This window comes from Puma concolor, chromosome B1, assembly GCF_028749965.1.
Source record: "Puma concolor isolate L17-30 chromosome B1, mPumCon1.1.hap2, whole genome shotgun sequence".
In the NCBI taxonomy this organism is placed as follows: Eukaryota; Metazoa; Chordata; class Mammalia; order Carnivora; family Felidae; genus Puma; species Puma concolor.
Genome location: NC_141670.1, coordinates 171,712,254 through 171,730,250, shown reverse-complemented (window position 1 = coordinate 171,730,250; position 17,997 = coordinate 171,712,254). Strand labels below are relative to the sequence as shown.

Sequence of the window (17,997 nt, the reverse complement as noted above, 5' to 3'; positions counted from 1 at the left end):
CATCAGGATATTTGGGGGAGGGGATGCTGATGAAGCGCTATCAGGGCTAAGGATCCTAAAAGCACATACCCAATACAACATAATTATTGGAAGCAGTTTAACTAGCTTCACTCAGCAAGGCTTCTGGGATTCTCAGAAACATGATATATCACCCAGGAAAGAGATGTATGTCTGTTTATGTAGTTAAATTTTGCAAACAAAGAAACACCTGTTTTTTTTTTCTTTTTTAATTTCTAAACACACTTTTTTGATTTTTATATCCAGAATTTTATATCTGGAAAAAAACTGTAGAGATACCATATCTCACTATCCTCATTGTAAGGAATTTAGAACATTTGAAAAGAATTATTGATAGTTACATGGTGAGTCAGTTACAAAGCTAGGACTAGGGGTCATGCCTTATGGCTGCACCTCAGTATTAAGAGATGTTATTTTCCCAAGAAGAATTTGTCTTACTGGAAGCTTAATCTAAATTTTGACAGTTCTTAACTCTTTAAGTTTATTTATTTATTTTTGAGAGACAGAGAGAGAGCGTGAGCGCACAAGCAGGGAAGTGACAGGGAGACAGAGAATCCCAAACAGCTGACAGCACAGAGACCTATGTGGGGCTTGAACTCACAAACCATGAGGTCATACCCTGAGCTGAAATGGAGAGTTGGATGTTTAACTGACTGAGCCACGCAGGCGCCCCAACCCTTAATACTACTTTAATATTTACCAGTCTCAACCCTACAGGGTCATATAACAGTGGTTAATGCTGATTATCATCAATGGATCCAGGAGAACCCTGCTATTTAGAACTCCTGCCTGGAAGTGTTGAAGGACTTGTTTCAAGAATAAGAAAACACTTGATAAAATGAAGGAGAGAGGCTAGACCTCATTCTAGCTTTCTGTTCTCCTAAGTTCATAATCAATAATTACTAATTTGAAGAACTTGCTTATTGTACTGGAAACCGGCAAAATAAAAAAAGGATGTCAATTATCAAACAGACCACTCTAAAAATAAATTCACTTATGAATGCAGAATTTTTGTAAAAACAATCTCCACAAATCTGTCAGCAAGTATAATTCAACAAACTGTAGAATCCTGTAGAATCACAATAGGCCTTTCCTTTCTTGCCTGGGGTAACTGTGGGTCAAATACACATGACGTCACAAAACGTGGCTCTGTCTCCCCCAAAATGGCAGCTAACTAAATTACAATGCCGGTAGCAATCGGTGGGGAGGAGTAAGGAGAGCCTTTTCTAGGGGAACTGGGGGAGCTCTGGATAAAGAGGAAAGATGCAAAGTGGCATCCAGCCCTGGAAACAGTGAGCACGCTTCTTAAATTAACATCCTGTCTCCGCAAGTGTGAAAAAGCCATTCAATCAAATGTCTTTTCAGCTTCAATTACACACATAGTTTGAAGCCATTTTTAGTCACTGTCTCTGCGAACCCAAAGAATATCTGCCTTCATCTACTTCTCTTTGTAGACCCTTGTACAGGAGTCACCATTTGTTTTTAGAATTTTTAACAAATGGCTATTTATTTATAATTTTAACTATGGCATTTTCAAAATTCATCCATAATTTTTATACTAGCTTACTGCTTGGAGACAGAGTGTGAATGGGGAAGAGTGGGTACAAGCCAGAAAACCCAAATGCGAGTGCCCTTGCCTGAATGGTAAAGAGATCAGTATTTCCCAGTCTCACTTGTAGATAAAGACAGTTGGAAAATCTGATAATAGGTCATGGTCAAGGTCATTCCAGACAATGAGAGTGTTTCAACTTTTGATCATGTCCTTTTAGGAAATGTACAAATTAATTTTCTCACATTACCCTATAAAGTATTTCAAAAGGCTTTTGAATGGTTTAGGCAAACATAACTCGAAGAAAGAAAGAAATGGGTTCTAAACAAACACATTCAAAAGAACATTGTGAGCCTGTTAAATATTTCTGATGGCATTCATCACGCCCTGGATTTAAGAGTTTCGTGTCCCTACCTCCTTCCCATCATCAGAAATTTAGACTGCTCTGTGACTGCAAAGAGGAGAGGTGGTAAAAGAAAAAAAAAAAAAAATCACAGGGATAACTATCAGGGAAACAACAATATTTTAACTTGGAAACTGCCCAAGGACACTTTGCATGTTCTTACAACATTGTACTCTAACTTTATGGCAATGCAGAGGGAACTGTGTTTGTACCCCGTGACGGGAGCCAGACAGTGACCTTCAGCAACTCTAAATACGGATATACTACTGGGCAGAATTCCCCCCCCTAGGTAATTCCAAAAGACAAACAAATCCAGACTGCAACACACAAAACATACATGGCTGCTGGCGTCAAAATAGGGACTTTCAATTAAAAAAATTTCCCCTGATGAGAACTCTCAAAATGTACCAAACTATTAGCAGTAATTAAATGTATATATTCATACTCTAATTAGGGGGAAAAAACTCACCCATATGCAACTCCAGCTATGGTACACTTCTTAAACTGCATCACATTGCAGGTCAGAGTGCCTGTCTTATCAGAAAATATGTATTTGACCTAAAAAAGTGTAAAATTTCTCATTAAAATTTCAGAAGTCTTTAACGTTTTTTTTAACGTTTATTCATTTTTGAGAGACAGAGAGACAGACAGCACAAGCAGGGGTGGGACGGGGTGGGCAGGGGAGGGAGACACAGAATCCTAAGCAGGTTCCAGGCTCTGAGCTGTCAGCACAGAGCCCAATGCGGGGCTTGAACCCACGAATTGCGAGATCATAACCTGAGTTGAAGTTGGACGCTTAATTGACGGGGCCACTAAGGAGCCCCTTCAGAAGTCTTTTTATGCTACTCTCTCACAGAAGAGGAAAATACCCCTTAAATAATTCTTTTTATCAATCTTGTTACATTTTAGGGCTACAATGAATGCTATTAACTGCACATTAAGTAATATGTTCAACTGCTTTTTTTTTTAAGTATTTTAGCAATGAATCATCTCATGTATGAACAGTGAAGACTATCAGGATGTTAGAAAACCCTGTAGCCATGTAGCAATCTGCCGTGATATGGTCTGAATTTCCACTAGAAAACACCACTCCTGCTACTTAACATTTATGGAGCACTAAAACCAGCACTTCTCAACATAACACACAACTACAGAAGGGGGAATAGCTTGTGCAATTAACTTCACGCAACATCTGAATGGGTAAGAAAAAGGATAATTCTGGCCTAAATGCTATTTAAAAAGTAAGACTTTGCAAATGGCAAAAAAAAAAAAAAAAAAAAAAAAAAAGAAGAATTTTTCCTCAGCTAGTATGTGTAAATTGATTACAAATATACACATATATGTGAATATAGTATCAATTTTAAGTCCAAAATTCCTGTTTGATTACTTTCATACTTGGACTTACATAACATCACTGATCGATGTAACCATTTTTCTTCCTTTCTGGTCAAAAGCTACGAGCAATTTTTTTTTTTTTTCAACGTTTTTATTTATTTTTGGGACAGAGAGAGACAGAGCATGAACGGGGGAGGGGCAGAGAGAGAGGGAGACACAGAATCGGAAACAGGCTCCAGGCTCTGAGCCATCAGCCCAGAGCCTGACGCGGGGCTCGAACCCACGGACCGCGAGATCGTGACCTGGCTGAAGTCGGACGCTTAACCGACTGCGCCACCCAGGCGCCCCAGGAGCAATTTTAATAGTGAGAGTTTATAACTCAAAAACAGCCAACACTTTACTACTAACCAGATTACACACTGAAGGACATCCCTTAGTGAAATACTTCAGGTGAGAGCAAAATATGTTTTACATAATGTTTTTAAAAAATTCATTTACTACAAATGAAAATTGATAGTTATCTGCTAACACGTACGTATGCCGATCATTCAAGCAATGGGACATTTGGAGCTGTCGGTTCAGATGAAGTTGCCACCTATGGCAGAAACGACAACAAATCTGACTTCCAATTCAACACATCACTAAGAAATTTAGTTTACCTGGCCAAGTTCCTCGTTCAGATTAGATGTTCGAGCCATCGCAGCAGTGTCTGTGGGTTCATAGTGCATGTCGAGATCCTTTTTTTCAAAATAAAAGAAATTACTGAATGCAACTGGTATCAAGAGGTTGACTGAAATTTCATTTAGCTCAGGAGCTATATATGTAACCACTCTCATCTCTTGCCATCACTTTACCATTTCAGTTGATTTCCCTGAAAAGGACTCAGTATAGAATATTATATTTCCTGGTAAGGGCAGGACAGCTTGGTAATTAGAGCATATCTCTGGAATCAGGCAGTCTTAAAAAAAAATTTTTTTTTAATGTTTATTTATTTTTGGGAGAGAGAGAGACAGACAGACCATGAGTGTGGGAGGGGCAGAGAGAGGGAGACACAGAATCTGAAGCAGGCTCCAGGCTCTGAGCTGTTAGCACAGAGCCCGACCCGGGAGTCAAACTCACGAACCATGAGATCATGACCTGAGCTGAAGTCGGATGCTTAACCGACTGAGCCACCCAGGTGCCCCTGGAATCAGGCAATCTTGATTTATTATAGTTCTACCATTTTCTAGATATGTGACCTATTGTAAGGTTAAATAAGATAACGTATGTAAAGTGCTTCCTAAGGTGTCCAACACAATATAAGTCCTTAATGTAGTTAAAATAATAGCAACTAGACATTGCTCAAATAATTAAGATTGAAAGCCCCTGGAAAATTTACCTAAGAGATTCTGTCTGGTTGTACTTTCTTGGCCTAAGTTTCTGCCACTGTATATACTTGAAAGTAAAATGAGTGCCCTTCTCAAAACCCAATAAAAAATGTACAGCTTTGTACCATTTGTACTTGCTTTGTTCACATAAATTATGAGGTGTGACTATTAATCTTATACAAATTAGTATCTTCTACAGTATAATATTTTGTTGGCAAGTCAGGGTTCACAGGTTTTCACATGTCAAACGAAAAGGACAAATCTGATCTTTCCCACATCTGCATTCCCCATCTGCTGATGGGGATCAGTTCTAAAGTAGGCTGTGTTGTTGTAGGTACCATGTTTTAAGCAGGATATTAACCAAGTGGACAATGTTCAGAGAGGAATAAAGGAATGGGGAGTAGGTTGGAAATCAAATCTAGTAAGGAACAGAAGGATATGGGAGAAGATACCATAGGACAATAGGCATCGTAGCTGAGTTCTAATACTTTGCAAGGCTATCATTCAGAAACAAGGTTTTAGACATTTTCATAAAAGATCAGGTAGAACCAGTATCAAAGGGGAGCAATTATTCATCTCATTTCTACACAAGAAAGAGCTTTCTGGTAAGGGAAGACCTGTCAAGAATGTTATAAAATCTCTGTATAACAGAAAGGTAGTTGAAAAAAGCATAAGCCTGCTAGGTTACTCCAACATTCAAACTATGTCATTATTTGAAGAAAATATTATTTTTGAAAATCCACGTAAAAAATAATAAAGTGACTAGTTATTTGACTTTCATAATGAATCACTTTATGATTTCTTATTGTAAGTGGGAAACCTTAATTTTAATCCTGTTTTTAACTCTATTTACACAAATTTTATTACATAATTCTTCAGCAATGTATCTCCTTGCATGAAATAAGCCACACCTGCAGCTCATTTTAGATTTCTAAATTATACTGGTCTTCTGAATGAATTAGCAATTGACTGCTGAGGCAGGTCATTCACCATGAGCAGTGGCAAAAGTATCGTCAGTTATATTTTAGAAAATCCCAATACTGTCCATTTGAAAGACTTTTAAATTATTAAAAAAAAAAATAACATCAAAAGATAGTACCAGAATTTCTCAAAAAAAAAAAAAAATTAAAACTTTCTGGCAGATTAAGTCTGAAGATGTATTCAATTTACATAAATTCATTAATTTTAACTGTGGTAAAATAAAATTAAGAACACATTTTATAAAGAAAATATTTAGGAAACAGATGTCCAGCACATTTTTTTCCCAAGATTAAAAAAATTTTTTTCAGAAGAAAAAAATAAGAAAAATTTAAGCACAGTTGAATTTGTTTACAGTATGGAAAAATAAACTACATAGATATATAAAACACGATAGACAGCCTGGTTGTTACAAATAATGAATGTGGTATTATTTCTCCAGCACTTAATCGTTGAGGAGGCTGTGAGATTTCTCTGTGAGATCTTTGTCGTGAGATTTCTTTGCTCTGTATCACCACCATGAGATGTTGGTAAACTGTGTTTTATCATTCCTGTGTAAGGGTCCAGGAAAATCAGCCTCAAAGAAGTCAAGTGGCTTGGCAAAGTTCACACAGCTAGGAAATACAGAGCTACAACTATAGTCTAGATATTTTAGCTCCACACCCCATGGTTCTCCTTTTCCCCAAGATCACTATGAAACCCAAAATAGGTTTCCTGGAGATCTTGTTCCCCAGAATGTCGGGTCCGTAAACTGGTGTGATTCTGAGATGAGAGATTTTGCTACTGATTTTACATGTCAAATGATTTTTGTTATAATTATATTAGAGCCATAAATATTTTGAAATGCCATCTTGTAGACAACAAAAGGTAAGGTATAATTAAGATTTTGTTTCTGAGAGATCAAAAGACGCTATCAGGAAAAAAGACAAAATGCATACTTAGAATGATGAAAAACAATAATAATTCATATTTACCCAATTTATGAAGTACGCCTGGGTAAATTTCACCACTTCTAATGTCACCAACAAGCTGATAGGAATGAGATTGTTGAAAAGGATGATGAAGGTCAAGAAATTCAGTCCAAAATTATTAGCACCACCATCTGTTGGGGGAGGTGGGAAGAAAGTCATTTACCGTTTTATTTTTCATCTGCATTGGCCAGAACTTTAGCGTAACAAAAATTTTCCATATCATACAACAGATGCATATAGTTAGGCGGGATTCACTGCGCTGATAACATCTCCTTATTTTCAAATACATTCAGGATGGAACAGCACTATTTGTGTTCAATATGTTGTTAGTCCTGTTAAGAGCTTCATAATGGTATGAAAGAATGAAGCACTACCAAGTATTTCAAATCCTGTTCCAAATAGGAAGTTTAGAGATAGCAGGGATAGGACTGTGGGTTTATAAATGTAAAATCTCAATTGGGTAGAATCACTTTTATATAAACTCTTAAAAAAGACTTTAAAGCATGCCTGGAAAGCAATCAAACAAAAACAGCAGCAGGAAAACTAACCCCAGTAGCAAAAACAATGTAGGGCTGTACTTTAGGTAAACTACATTCTTCCTCTTCAATAAAGAAAATGGAACAGCTACCCCAGACACACAAGAAACAAACTGATGGTACTCATAACAGTTCTAATGTTGAAATAGTAAATCAATGACTGTAAAAAAAAAAAAAAAAAAAAAAAAAAGTTGGAACAGCTGCAAAACTAAATCAATATAATAAAAACTGAAAAAAATCAATTTTGCTACCAGGTTTTACTAGAATTTGTTTTTGTATGTTTGGAAATTAAATATTTATTGGCAATCAAAAGACAATGCAAACTTATTTTCCAGAAATATTCAGAGATGGTACATTAACCCCATAACAGTAAAAGGATAGATGGTCCAAAAAGAACCTATTTAATAGGACTTTCCCTGAGACAGGATCACCATTAACATGGAATTTAACTGCATTCATAGGTTCAAATTAAAGTACGTTCAATTTAAACATTTCACAAGCATGTGGTTTACTTTTGGTGCTTTAAATATAATCAATCTGCTTTCTTTACCCAGATAGCTACCTAACCACCCGTGTTAAAATATTTTAAAGAATAAATGAATAACATTAAATAAAATACAAAATAACATTTTCTGTTATTACAGAGTGCTCATTGTATTTTTAAGAATTCTCAAATTTTAGAGACTCTAACATTTTACTTCCTTTTGCTGGAAACTGCATTGAAAAATAAAAATTAAATGCCAAGTTATCTTGGCAACAAGGTTTCCTTTTTAGGAATAATAGGAAATCTCAAGTCAGCCGTGAAATAAATACACGTTTTAATGAAAGAAAAACTAAGTACAATAGGCACTTTAATGCTTACAGTTTAGATTGAGATACCAGTGCTTTCCAGAATGCCTCCGATTCCAAATGGCTGAACCCACAGAACAGATAAGAGACATGGCAATTAAGATACAAAATAAAATCAAAATTTGTACATTTGTAATCCGTTCCACATTTGAGAGTTTAAGTGGTGGACTTGTTGAATTCTGTAAAAAGAAACAATATGAGCAATAAAAATGAGTACAGATTGATTTAGTAATGTATATTTGGTATTTTGATGAAGACGACAGAGTAAGTCACACCTCAAAATCTAGACATGAGTAGATACATGAAAATTACACAGAAATAAGCTGTCAAATGTTAACCACCTTTCCCTCCCCACCCCACCCATATCTTTATCTAAGGTAAAACAATAAAAAGAGAAGGAAATGATATTCTTTTATAGACACGACTTTTGCATTGAGGCAGGCAAGATGAACCATGCATTACTTGACTACTTAGACTAGAAGCATCTAGCATCTCAGCTCTGGAAGAGAGGCAGAGAAGGTGGCCTATGCACCCACAACCAGAGACCTGGAAGTTCCAAACTATGAAGACCACATTTATTTTTTTTTTTATTTTTATTATTTTTTTTTTGAAGACCACATTTAAAGGATCTCTGGTTTCCACATTTCTGGTGGCAGTTAGCAATTCTTTTACTGAATACAGCAACCATCTAAGTGGCCCTGGCTGTAGGAAATGACAGAGGTTTCCTCAGTTTATTTAATGATAAAAATCATCACGATAGGTCAGTGCTAACCAAGGCATCCACAGAAGAGAAAATTAAATCTGTAATAATAGATATAAAATAATGGCTTACAGAATTTATAGAATGGCTAGGGGTGGAATCATTAATAGCAGTCCTGTCTGCCTGTTGATAATGTCTCCACGACTTTACAAAGTTATCAGAACTGAAACCAGTTTTTCATTTAGTATCTTAAAATGGTATTCCCTACCCACCTAACCAGTGAACACTCCTATTATATCCCCAGGCACATGTAAACACTAGAAGTGCGAAGACTAAAGTTGATTAAACGTGGGCTAACATTAAAAATGTTACCAAAAAATGGTCAACATTTGACTTTCAGATTCTTTTCGTTTTATGAAAAAGTGAAACCAAGTTCTAAAATTTGATCACTGTATTAAAATAAAATTATAAGACAAACACTTTAACGTAGAGCACTCGTCATTACATACACATCTAGTATTAACCACTGCAATAGTTAGTAAACGCTGCCACGGGCCAACACACAAAATCATTAAGAGTTCATGCACTGTTGATGCCTGATGAACTTTCCACTTTTCTCGTGTGCATGAACCATTTCATAGCCCCACACACCGAAGAATGAGATTCTGAATGTATAGAGTGGGGCTCAGGAATCTGTGACAGATGGTCTGCTGTGTTTCACACTACTGCATAGAGAGCTACAAATAGCACATTTTTCAAGAGAATAGGTCCAAAAAGTTTTCATAGATAAGAATCCCACCTGCATCAGCTTGGTATCATGTCCGGTGTAGACAACTATTCCATGAACCCACTGTGTGTTTCTCAACTGGGCGCCTCGAAGAAGAATCTGATCTGCTCCCAGGGGGACAGTGCTAGGACAGATCATGTGACATTAGAAACACTTTCTAAAATGCTTAAGAATTCTATAGTTATTACATAGTTCCCACAAAGGTTCTGTTATTAAAACAACCCTTCTCACATTCACTTTATTTTTAGAAAAGAAGTAATTCTCCTACCAGTAAGAATAATTTTCTTACCCAAGGACAGCTGGAAGGAAGCATTCCAGTTGCTTCTCCTTAGCACCAAACCAGCCATTTCCTACAACTTCATTATCCAAGACAGTAGGCAGTATTTTAGAACTCAGAGGTTAATTTTCAAACCCATTTTAGACTCTTCCTGATTTAGTAAGTCTGTTTAGGTTTCTAAGATGTTTGGAAGCGGTGAGATTAGGGGATCTGCTCCCCTCCCACACCTAATTAAAAACAGCTTTGTGCATAATAAAAGTCCAAATAATATACAAAGCAAGGTAAATACATAGATCTCATCATCCACTTGCATTGCCACCCCTGCCCTGCAGAGGTTAAGTCCCTGTATTTAAAATCTCTAGGATAATTTATCATATTCGAATATCAATTATCTAAGAACTATGAATAAGTTTCCAATAAATGGTAAGCATCTAATGTTTTAAAACATTCCTCTGAAATGACAGCAAATTGAAGATATCTATTCCATCTAATTTAAAACACATTTTTCATTTTTCATGAATAAAGGCCAACTTGAGTCTTTTGCAAGTTCTTTGTAAAACTATCCACACTGGTAACTTGTTGGTTGACACAACCTTACACAGAGAGGTACAAGCTATCAGAGATATAGTGGGATTCTTGATGGAGATGTACTACACAAAATGTAATGGCTTAAGGATTTCTATCACTAGGTCTTCATTTTAGGAAAAAAAGCAAGAAAGAAATGTCAGATATAAAGAAAAATACATTAAAAAAAAAACAACCTGGAAAAAGAAGGCAACAGTTGGTCCAAGTAAAGTCTCCGGAGAACCCAGAACTTCTTACAGAACTTCTTTGCCAGCAGAGGGCAAAGTGAGGTTGAGTCTTGCATTCCTGGTGGGCTTTCATGGTCTGTTAGGTGGCTAAAGCTAGTAGCAGCTTGGGCCTTAGACCTTCTTTCAAGAACTGCCCAACGATCACTGGCTCAGGTGACATCAGTTCAGGTCATAACAGCACCTGAAGGCCTCTACTTAAGTAAGCCTTTAAGAAACGGCGTATGCCAATTTAGAAAAAGACTACAGTATCTATAATTCTCATTCTTTCTGTAAACAGCATGCTTTTCAGACCCAGCTGGAAGGGAACCCTTTGTGTATATGTCTCAAGATGTTCCAGAGTTGGGAGGGGACCTTAGGCCTAAAGCACGTTTCCAGGAAATTCTTGGGAAGCTGCTAGCCTATACTTGAAGCACGTAAGTGCCAACCATTCCTCACATATACAATGAGGTACAATAGGACAACTATCACCTTGGCATTTGTGGTATGGATTGATTGGAATTAGGTACAAACTCTTCAAAAACAAACAAAAATACTCCTTTTCAATTATGAAGATTCAACATAAGTTAGTTATTACTACATTTCATCAGAGGTGGAATTCCAAAGCTTCTGGCATTAGACAATGACCCTCATCCTTAATAATGGAATCAAAGTACACATGTTCCAAATAAAGGGGCTCCAAGAGCTCTGGGTAATCACTGTAAAAGTCAAATGTGCCACAATACGAAGGTATTGAAAATCTGTTTCCACCTTTCATATATATTAAAGCTTATTGTATAAATTCTATCTTACCCTAAGTCTTGGCACTATCGTATTGCATTGATTTGCTTGGCATTGATTTCATGGGGAACTGATAAGAAATGGAAGTTGGCCAGTTAGGAATGTCAGACTACAGAAACATTACTTATATAAGTGGCCAACTCTATTATTAGTCTATAACCATATGTTCACTCTGTGAGGTCACTCTGTGCAAATTTTAGAACAATATATAATTCATGAATTACAGGAAAGCTTTTGGTGGATCTGAATGAGGATGACAGTTTAGAGTATATCTTACATGTTCTTTAGAATTCCAACACTGTAATAATGCAATTATAAAATAATGAAGGCACTGATAATCTCTCAGGCTGGTGGAATGATAGTGCATTTAGCTGGCCACTACCTATACCTGGGGGTAGAGGAGACAGAGGAGAAGGAAAGCGAGGGCAAGAGGAAGAAGTGGCAGATGGGAGAGACCCTACCCTTCCTTGCCAGGTTCTGCTCCATTTCTGCTCCCTTTTCTAACAAATCTCCTTGAAAAGGCTGTCTACACTTGGTATTTTCAACTCCTCTTCTTCCACTATCTCAGACTCACTTCATCAGGCTCTGCCTGCTCTAACCAAGCTCAAGGATATCGACTTGCTAAACGGAACTGTTAATTCTCAGCCTCATTGTGCTTGACCAACAGCAACATCTGACCCATGTCTGTCACTCCCTTTGCCTTGGTAGACTTTCCTCACTCCATCTCGGCTTTCTTCCTATCAACCTGATTTTGGTTTCTTTGGCTGGTCTCTCCGTTTTCCCAACCTTAATGTTGCAGTCTTAGGATAGTCCTTGGGACTCCTCACCTTTCTCTGCATACCCTTTCACCTTCAGTGATTTCTTCCACTTCCATGGCTTTAATTATCTATGCCAACTATTCCCAAATTTATCTCATGACCCAGACTTCTATCCCAAGCTCTAGGCTTATATATTCATTTGCCTCCCTGACACAAACTTATTTGGCCCAAAACTGAATCGCTGATATCCCCTCTAAAAACCCTCCAATGGATCACCATTTCACTCAGAGTAACACTCTACAATAGCCTTCAAAGCCTTGCATGGTCTGGCTTCCTCTTATTCCTCTACCCTTCTTTTATTACTCTTTCTTGGTAACTCTACTTCAACCACGCTGTCCTCCCTGAAATTTCATACCTACTCCAGGCACATTCCCACTTTAAAATGATGCAATAAATACAACTAATAATTTGCTCTGACTATTCCTTCTGTCTGGAATTCTCTCCCTCCAGATGTATAAATGGCTAACTTACTCTCCTCCTACTCACAGGCCTCAAATGTTACCTGATGAATGAGGCTTACTACAACCATTCTAACTCAAAAGTGATTTGCTCTCAAGGACACCCAATCTGCCTTGTCCTGGGCTATTTTTTTTTTTTACAAAGCATTTATCACTTTCTAACCTAGAACAAAATTTTCTTATTTATCATTTGTTGTCTATTTGCCCTTTCCTTACTGCAAGAAAGTAAGCTCACAAGGGCGGGCATATTTATCTCTTTTGTTCACTGCAGTCTCCTGTTCCATCTCTGTGCTTAGCCTACCTAGCCCACTGGGGGCTTGAGAAATACCGGTTGAATCTATGAAGAGAGAGACAGCAAAGAGAAGTGGGAAGGAATGAAGGGTAGAAAGGATGTAACAGTAAAGATAACTGTAGATAACACGGCCTAGAAAAGAGCATATGGAATTATACAGATAAGACAAGAAAGACAAGAAATTATCCAGTACAGTCAACTCCTTGTGGGTAGAATCTGAAATCTTTGAGGCACCTAGAGATCACAGGAAAGGACCCAAGCCATGCAGATAGGCCTATGACATAAGTATTCTGGCCAAAGAATATGCCACTAATTAATGTGCCACAAGCCTGGCATATCCCTGAAAATATCCAATTGTCATCTTGAGGAAGTCTTCAGTTGTACCATATGCATGGAGTTAAGAGCTAACATTTCTGCAAAAAGACTCTTGGTAGAAGTAACACAGAAATACTTAAGAGGTTTTGAGTGTTCAAACTTAGAGCATGAGAAAATAATATGCACCCAGGCTTGGAAAACACTCAGCAATACACTGAGACGCAGTGAATTCTGTTTTTTGTTTTGTTTTGTTTTTTATGTTTATTTTTGAGAGAGGGAGACACAGAGCATGAGCAGGGGAGGGGCAGAGAGAGAGGGAAGCACAGAATCTGAAGCAGGATCCAGGCTCTGAGCTGTCAGCACAGAGCCTGACGTGGAGCTTGAACCCAGGAACTGTGAGATCATGACCTGAGCCGAAGTTGGATGCTTAACTGACTGAGCCACCCAGGCACCCCTGAATTCTGGGTTCTTATAAAGACCAATTTTACATACCTATGTCCATCAAGCCTTATGTTTCCAACAAAATCGTACAGATGTCTGTTTGGACTTTCACACTCGATTCTGCCAGAAATTCTCATCAAACTGTCAATGTCTTTTATATCTGATGTTGCTGGTAAGCCCTGTTTAGAAATTTTTTAAAAAGCAAAAGAGTATATTAATTGCATTGTGTGCAGGAGGAGGGGGGATTCTGAATTCTTCTCAGTCTTAGGATCTAAGACGTCCCACTATTTTATAAGCAAGTCTCCTCCCTTACACAGTACTGTTTGTCAAATCATAATTAAGGGTCACCTTCCTCTCTACTTGAAGACAAGAATAGGGTAACTTTTGTGAAAGATCTAAAACATACTTGAGACTATTAACTTGACTGCAAAGATATTTTGAAGTCCTCAAAGAATTGTGTGTTTCCAAAAATAAAATTAATATTTAGCATTACACAGTCTGCCTGCTGAATCTCAAAAAGAGAATGCAAAATAAATAGAACTATGTCCAAAGAGAATCGTTACATTTCTTTTCTGTTAGTCCACTGAGAAGGAAAACTCAAAAATAGTTCCTCCCTCTGGCCAACTAGCTTCTACTGGCTGGCAGTGAACAGGACCCCGCTTCCTGGGGCACTCTGAGTTCAGGTGCCCTGATGACCTACTTCCATCACATCCCAAACTTCTCACTTGTCATTTCCATCATCCCCCTAGAACCCCAGAGAGTACATTTTTAAAAGTCTCCTCCTTAAAAAGACCGTTGCTTTCTATCGGAGATGGTATGAGAAGCAAATACAGAAATCCTAACTATTCCATGAGATTAGTGAGACTTTTAGAACAGCAATGGAAACTATGCCTTTTTGATACAGCAAAGCCAAATAATAATTTGGGCCAGGCGAATGGGGATGATTAAATACGCGAACACATGTCAAAGTACTTAGAACTACTAAAATTATCATCATCAGGCTGTTGGCTATTACATGAAATATTAAAAGTGTTACAAATAATATCTGTGTGATGGACTATATTTAATCAGGCAAGTAAATCTGAGTCTTCATCTCAGTCAAAGACACCTCTTCATAGTGGCTCAGCAAGAAAGTATTTGCAATTAGATAGTCACTTCAATTCAAGACAATACCAGAAATAAAGCTCTTGATTCCGTGTAATAAATCAGTAAAAATTACATAAACCTGTATTAGATCTTACCTGCCTAATTTTCAGGTTTGTTTCACCATCTAAGTTGGATGTTTCAATGTAGCACATGGCCTGGGGCTCACTGTTATTTAAAATTGAAAAGCAGAGAGATTTAGTGGGGGAAGAAAAGCAAAATAATAACTTATTTAAATGCTTAGACTCACTGAAGCCTTTTGTTTTAAACAAAGCTTTAGTCGTCTAGTTTCATGATGATTTCCACTCTAAGTGCTAAATGCTGGGAGGCAGAACCCATGCGTCACAACTCATGGATCAGCTTTTCAGCTAGAACGACCACAAAGCAATTTCCTGATGCCAATCAGTACTGATCTTCAAGCTAATGTGGATGATTAGATTTGTCATGTGATACTTAAATTGCTCATCCATAACGACACGACACAGACTGTATCTGAAATGTAAAAGCAGTTTTGTGTCCAGCTTTATCTTTAGCTCAAAAATATCAAGTGAGATTTCATGCTTGTAGCCCATGTATAAATTGGTTAAGGAAAGTGATTAGAAAATTCCAGATTGCTGCTTCTATAAACTTTCAGTGACTACCTTTTAAGAAAAGATGAACAGGATCATACGAACCATAATATTTAAATTTTAAGGCTACTTTTAAAAACTGTGTGAGATTTTACAATGGAAGTAGATATATACTTTAGATACATACTTCTGTTTTTGTTTTTTTCTGCTCCTGTTCTCTTTCTTGAGGTTATTTCAGAGATTCTTGTGGCAGAAAAAGCTAAAACTAAAAGCAGCCAACTTGGCCATATTGCTCCTTGACCTGCACCTAGGAGGTCCATTTCATGGGTCCCCACCAGAATGTGTTTGGAAAAGTTTAGTGAGTGGTGGCTGGCAGAAGGGATGCACATTCTCCAGCATTATCACAGGTACTACGTCCTGGACTGTGTATATCCTTTCCCTTCACAATCTGACTTTATGTGCCCAGCAAGAATAGACAGGTGAGTCTGTCATCTAACTGTATCCTCAAGTGTAAGGAAAAACGTTCTGAAGTTAAATCAATCTCATTAGCACTTGGTTATACAATAAGCCTTAGTAACATCATGGAAGTATAAATGTAATCTCTGATAAGCATATGTATTCAAAGTTAGAATGGAAAAAGTTTGTCAGTTACAAATACCTGGATCTTCTAATCAACTTCCAATTTGTACATGTGCAAAACACATTATTTCAAGTTTCAGAAATGGGCAGGTAGCTTAGTTTTGTGGCCTGGAGATTTGTGAAAATTGCTGAAACATACGGTTAATGATCAAATATTTTACAGATTCATTTTAATGTAACTTTGCAAGTTCTTCAATTCACTCAGTGGATTTTTTTTCTCCCATAAAGGCTTATATTTTTTTCCCAACTGGAGAAATTTTTCAGTATTTATATTTTCGCTCTATTATATTCAACATATCATCTATCCAACATTTAACTTGGCTCTAGTAACTGCTAATTTGTAACTTATATATACATTTGAAACATAAATGGCTTATGAAATTTTAAAACATATCTTCCGACAATATAGAAGCATGGTGACAGATGTTAGGTGAACAATGAAGATTCCATACTTTGCCAGTAAAATGCATTAAAATATTACTGATCAATATGTTCAAGGCCATTCTCACATTAAAATGAGACTACCATTCTATCTTTTTTTTCACAAAGCAATTTTTCTAGGACTTTACATGGCTAGGAAGTTAAAAAGTTAAACGGCTGACTTCTATTTGAAGTGGGGCAAATAAAATATGCATCCGAATTCAGAACATTCTTAATCCCTTAAGACAGCTGTTACTGAAGCAGTTCTTAATAGTGTTATGAAAAAGCAGCAAGAAGTTTTACATAAGGGATCATGCTACATAATAAATATTTCAGCAAATTATGGTGACATCCAAACGCAAGCTACAGTCAGAGAGGCAAAGCAGGCTTTTTGATTAGTAAGTGGAAAGATGAAACAAGATGCATATCACAATACAGACACTGGTAGACGGCTGAACTTTACCATGGGAACATGCACTTTGCCACTAGTAACAAGTGGGATAAAAACTGATCCCAAAGCATGCGGTACAAAATGTACAACATCCAGCTTTGTGCAGGGGGTCCTCTGTAAACCCTATACAAGCCCAAATTATAGTCATAATTGCTGAAGGGATTATACAGAACTCACAGTAAGTTTCAAATATAAGAATAAGGCAAAATTTCAATGACTTCATTTCATGAAAAGCTTAACACTGTTCAAAACAGTATCCTGGAGAGGTATTAAATTCAGCCTCGGTATTTAGGCATGTTGTTAAATATGGATATATATTAATGATGCACAGGAAATTAAAATCTACCTTTACTGGCATGCCTCATGAACTCCTATTGAGAACAATAGGAGCTGAATCTTCCCACCCGAGGGACAAACAGCATCCAATGTTGCATTCATAAAAGGCCTTTAAAACATTTGTGAAATGTCTATCTCCAAGAAGTATAAAAATTTTTGTGTTTTACAGGAAGAGACATAGAACTCAACCATCTTTGGGTGTAATTGTTCTCTGCTGTAGGGTGAGGATCCACATACACACATCCTGTACGACTCAGTGGTTCTAACCTTGAGGACAGGCTGATGAGATCTGCTGGGAGATGTTCCCCATTGGTCACTTTCACTATTTCCCCTACTGCCACCTACAGGTCCCAGTTTAAAATAATTGAAACGGAAAAAAAAAAATGAAAAACAGAAAAAAGAAGAACCAAACAAATGGACAAAAGAGACAGAAAGTTTGAAATTATTATAGAAAATAATACATGTTAATAAAAATGTCTAATGTCCATTTTTTCAAAATTTATTTTGATCAGGTCTAAAGGCACAAGAAAATGTGAAATATTAAAGGATTACTCAATTTGAAGCCCAGTTTTCAATTTTTAATGTGGAAACTTTTGCTCCTTCTTTAAAGTTTATTCACAAGACTGTCTTCTCAAAAACAAAATTTTATATAGTTACTTTATCTTACAGATTTTCCTTTCTCCAATTCCTCACTCTCACGCCATCTAGTGTATGACCACTCCTACCCAAAAAGGAAAGAACTGTGGGAACAATTCT

General features: G+C 37.1%; 1 protein-coding gene across 7 annotated transcripts in view; it reads right to left on the bottom strand.

The window, feature by feature from the left end:
• The window catches only part of ATP8A1 (ATPase phospholipid transporting 8A1), a 239,196-nt gene that overhangs the window by 147,065 nt on the left and 74,134 nt on the right, over positions 1 to 17,997 (bottom strand). For 4 of the 7 annotated variants that reach the window (XM_086705145.1, XM_086705147.1, XM_086705149.1 and 1 more), the window contains 7 exons: positions 14,925 to 14,994; positions 13,735 to 13,862; positions 9,506 to 9,617; positions 8,020 to 8,185; positions 6,625 to 6,752; positions 3,965 to 4,042; positions 2,440 to 2,528 (listed from right to left, as the gene is read on the bottom strand). In XM_086705145.1, coding sequence (XP_086561271.1) covers positions 2,440 to 2,528; positions 3,965 to 4,042; positions 6,625 to 6,752; positions 8,020 to 8,185; positions 9,506 to 9,617; positions 13,735 to 13,862; positions 14,925 to 14,994 — 771 coding nt within the window. The other 3 variants (XM_086705146.1, XM_086705148.1, XM_086705151.1) reach the window with 2 other exon arrangements.